This window comes from Empidonax traillii, unplaced genomic scaffold (assembly GCF_003031625.1).
Source record: "Empidonax traillii isolate 1590-97213 ecotype Southwest subspecies unplaced genomic scaffold, ASM303162v1 scaffold2962:size16788, whole genome shotgun sequence".
NCBI classification, from domain to species: Eukaryota; Metazoa; Chordata; class Aves; order Passeriformes; family Tyrannidae; genus Empidonax; species Empidonax traillii.
Window position 1 is genome coordinate 13,481 of NW_020958155.1, and position 3,308 is coordinate 16,788.

A 3,308-nucleotide genomic window follows, 5' to 3' on the forward strand; every position below is an offset into this window, starting at 1 on the left:
TTTTTTGTTTTGTTTTTTTGATTTGGTTTGTTTTTCCCGTTCTCGCACGGACGGGTGAATTTCGTAATGGCATAATTTTGGTTTTGATCTTTATTTTTAAAATAAAAACCATCGATGCAGTCTAGGAACTACCTCTCGTTTCATACCGCCTAGTAGTGACTGTATTGAAAAGGCAGGCGTTTCAGCGTTCTGAAAAGTTTATTTCCAACCTGGGAATATAAAGCGTGTGAACTTAGAAACCAAAGGACGACAAAAGAGTTTGCAAATATGTTTAAAAAAAATAAAATAAAAAAAAATAAAACCACTTCGTTACTCTAGGATAGCAGATAAAACCGTCCCACGAGACTTCAGGGGGCGGGATTAGCACAAGAGAAAGCTTGTCTTCTTGTGTAAAAAGATCACGCAAGACCCAGTTTGAGAACCAGTTAGCACAAAGAGTATAAGAGAGAGTTTGGGGTGTTTTTTCAAAAGGGGAAAAAAAGCAGGAAAGTCACAACTTAAAAACCACATCTGAGGAAAGGACATTTTGATAATGTCAAAGATGGGGAAAAGTTACTCAGAGGGATATTAGAAGTAGAGAGTTTGAGATAGAGGAACACAGTGCGGCCTTTGCCTTTACCAATCTGTATTAAAACTGACTGGGCTCACGGTAGAGCAACCGCGACGGCGCTTGCTGCAGACGTGGGAACATAGTCCCCATGGGCTGAGGCAGAGCATCGGCTCCCCTGTAATACGGGAGTGGGATAATTCGGAAGAGAGGCAGGCAGAACACGTCCCGGTCTCTTTGGTGGTTCCGTGTTATCTCGTCCATCCTGACTACAGAAAAAAACACTGCAAGAGCGAGGGCGGTCTGGCAGCGCCCTTCGGAGCTTTAGCAACGTGTCGGCAGCCCACGGACACGCGTGGGGGGAACCCGGGCGGCCCTTCCGTCGGATGTGGTGAAGACTGACAACCTAGGGGCACGGCAGGGTTATAAATAACATCGGGTGGCCCCCGGCGAGGGGAAGGTCAGGGGCCGGGGAAGAGGCTATACGTCTCCGTCCACCAGGCTGAAGTGTTTGCCCGGCCCGGGGAGGCAGAGGTAGGGGATGGCGCTGCCCGGACAGAGCAGGGGCAAAGGCAGCGGCAGCAAGCACCGACTGAGCAGGGGGCTGTCCTTGTAGAAGGCCGGGAAGGAGAGAGAAGTGGCGGCATTGGGGGGTGGCGGGTCCTCAGGGGGCTCCGCCGGCCCCGGCCCAGGGCCCTCCACCTCGGACGACATTTGTCTCTTGAGCTTGTTGCGGCGGTTTTGGAACCAGATCTTCACCTGCGTCTCGGTGAGATGCAGCGCAGCGGCCAGCCCGGCCCGTTCCGAGCTGCTCAGGTAGCGCTTCACGTCGAAGGTGGACTCCAGCTGGAACACCTGGCTCTTGGAGAAGATGGTCCGCGTTTTCTTCCTGCCGCCCGCCGTCGGCGACCTCCCGTTCTCCGCACCGCAGCCCCCGGCCTCTCGCGTCGGCGGCTGCCGGGGGACTCGAAGCCCTTCTTTGGGGAGCGGGGATGCCGCATCCCAACCTTCGGCCTCGCGGCGGAGGCCACGGCTCGTCCCTTCTGCCCGAAGCCGGCGGGACTCGCTGCCTGCAAGGGCAAAGCACAGCATCAGTGCCCGCCGCCGCCCGCGCCCCCGCCCCGCATGCACGCACGGCCCGGCGGAGCGCAGGGAGAGGGTGGGGGAGAGGGTGGGGAGGGGGCTGCCGAGGGCTGGCCGCGGTCCCACACCCTCCAGAGGGGAGAAGAAGGGTGACGAGCTTCCATATGGATCTAAGGAAATCCCTCTGCCAGATGTGTGACAGGGAAGTGAGGGGCTCCCGGGCGCGGGACAGACAACCCGGGAGTGGGGCGCAGCGCTCTCGAAGCAGGTTGGTGCGTGTGCGGCGGCATTTCACCGCGTCCTCCCGCGGAGCCTCCGTTCCTCCTCCGGCTGCGGGCGCGCCGCGACTGCGTGTGCGTGTCTGTGTTTGCGTGTGCGTGTCTCTGTCTGTGCCTGCGTGTCCGTGTGCGCGGGCCCAGCACGACGGCGCTGGGGATGCCAGGAGGTATCGCCTGGGTGGGGGCCAGGCTGCGACCCAACGTGCGAAAGAGCCTGAGGCGGCTGCTGGCTCCGTACCCGAGTCCCTGGAGCCTCTACTGGGGCCTTGCTCCGCAGGCCCCTCTCCCTCCTCCTCCTCCTCTTCCTCTGGCGGGGCGCAGCGGTCTCTGCCCTGCTCCCGGGCCGGGCGGCAGGGGCCGGGCTGCAGGATGCTGGCGATGCTGAAGGCCGGCGGTGCTGCTGGGGCCGGCGGGGGGGCTCGGCGGCCGCTCCCGAGCTGCACCATGATGAGGAGAGCCGAGCCGAGCAGAGCCGAGACGAAACGCTCTGAGCCGAGCCGAGCCGAGCCGAGTCGAGCCGAGCCGCAGGACTGGCGGCGGCTGCGGGAGGGCGGCAGCGGCAGCGGGGGCGGAGGGAAGGAGGAGGAGGGGTCGGAGCGGCGGAGGGAGGAGGGGATGGAGCTAGAGGGAGCCAAAGGACTGAGGACGGGGGGAGCGGTGCAGCAGAAGGAGGGGAGGCGGCAGAGGAGAAGGAAAAGGAGCAGGGGCTAGAGGAGAGTGGGGAGAAAGTGAGGGGCGGGGGGCACGCCGAGGTGCTCCAACAGGGTGCCCTGGACAGGCAGGGCGGGGCAAGGCTGGCTGCTCTCCTTCCCAGGACCTTCACTGTAAGTGGACGGAGGGAAGAAAGTCAGACCCAGGAGTGCCCACGGAAATGGCGAAGAGGAGATGGGATGTCAGGCCAAACATCTCTGGATTGAAGGAGAAGGATGTAGAGAGAAGATTGGAAATGAGAACAAGGGAATGAGGCCGAGTGCGGAGAGGAAAGGCAGTGATGGCAGTGAGAGAGAGTAGGAGGGAAAGAGGAAGCTGGGAGCCGCGAACCCCTTCCCCGTGTTTGTACGGCACGCGGCACGACCCCAGGCAGAAGGCATTTGCTGCAGATTGCCCATGCCGCTGTCCAGGAATTGGGTAGACTGTGCAAGAGTAATTCCTACAGCCACAGTCACTTCCCCGTCCTCCTTTCACCTGCAGACCCTCAGACTGAATGCGCAGGGTTCCCTTGGGGAGAAAAGGATGCCTTTTCCTCCCGAGGAGCCCCGTGGTGTCAGGCCACTCCGAAATCCACACATAACCTCCACACACTGCCCCCCGCCACACCACACCGTCACCCCACCCCTCCCCACGGGTCAGCAGAGCTCTTCTGTAACTTTCAAGTTAGAAAGTGCTGACCGGGTGCGCCG

The 3,308-nt window shown here is 60.6% G+C and overlaps 1 protein-coding gene across 1 annotated transcript; it reads right to left on the bottom strand.

Annotated features, from left to right (window-relative positions):
* Positions 1-1,027: 1,027 nt before the first annotated feature.
* On the bottom strand, positions 1,028-2,354 carry LOC114072307 (homeobox protein HMX1-like). Its single transcript, XM_027910225.1, has 2 exons — positions 2,147-2,354; positions 1,028-1,617 (listed from the first exon to the last, which is right to left on the bottom strand). The coding sequence occupies exons 1-2, from the start codon at positions 2,352-2,354 to the stop codon at positions 1,028-1,030; spliced, it is 798 nt and encodes a 265-aa protein (XP_027766026.1).
* Between the last annotated feature and the right edge of the window lie 954 nt (positions 2,355-3,308).

What these genes read in the sequence shown, in the direction of transcription:
- LOC114072307 (XM_027910225.1), bottom strand. Translation starts at nt 2,354, where the DNA reads ATGGTGCAGCTCGGGAGCGGCCGCCGAGCCCCCCCGCCGGCCCCAGCA. An exon ending in TAGAGGCTCCAGGGACTCGG is followed by an intron (nt 1,618 to 2,146) that starts GTACGGAGCCAG and finishes TTGCCCTTGCAG; the next exon opens with GCAGCGAGTCCCGCCGGCTT.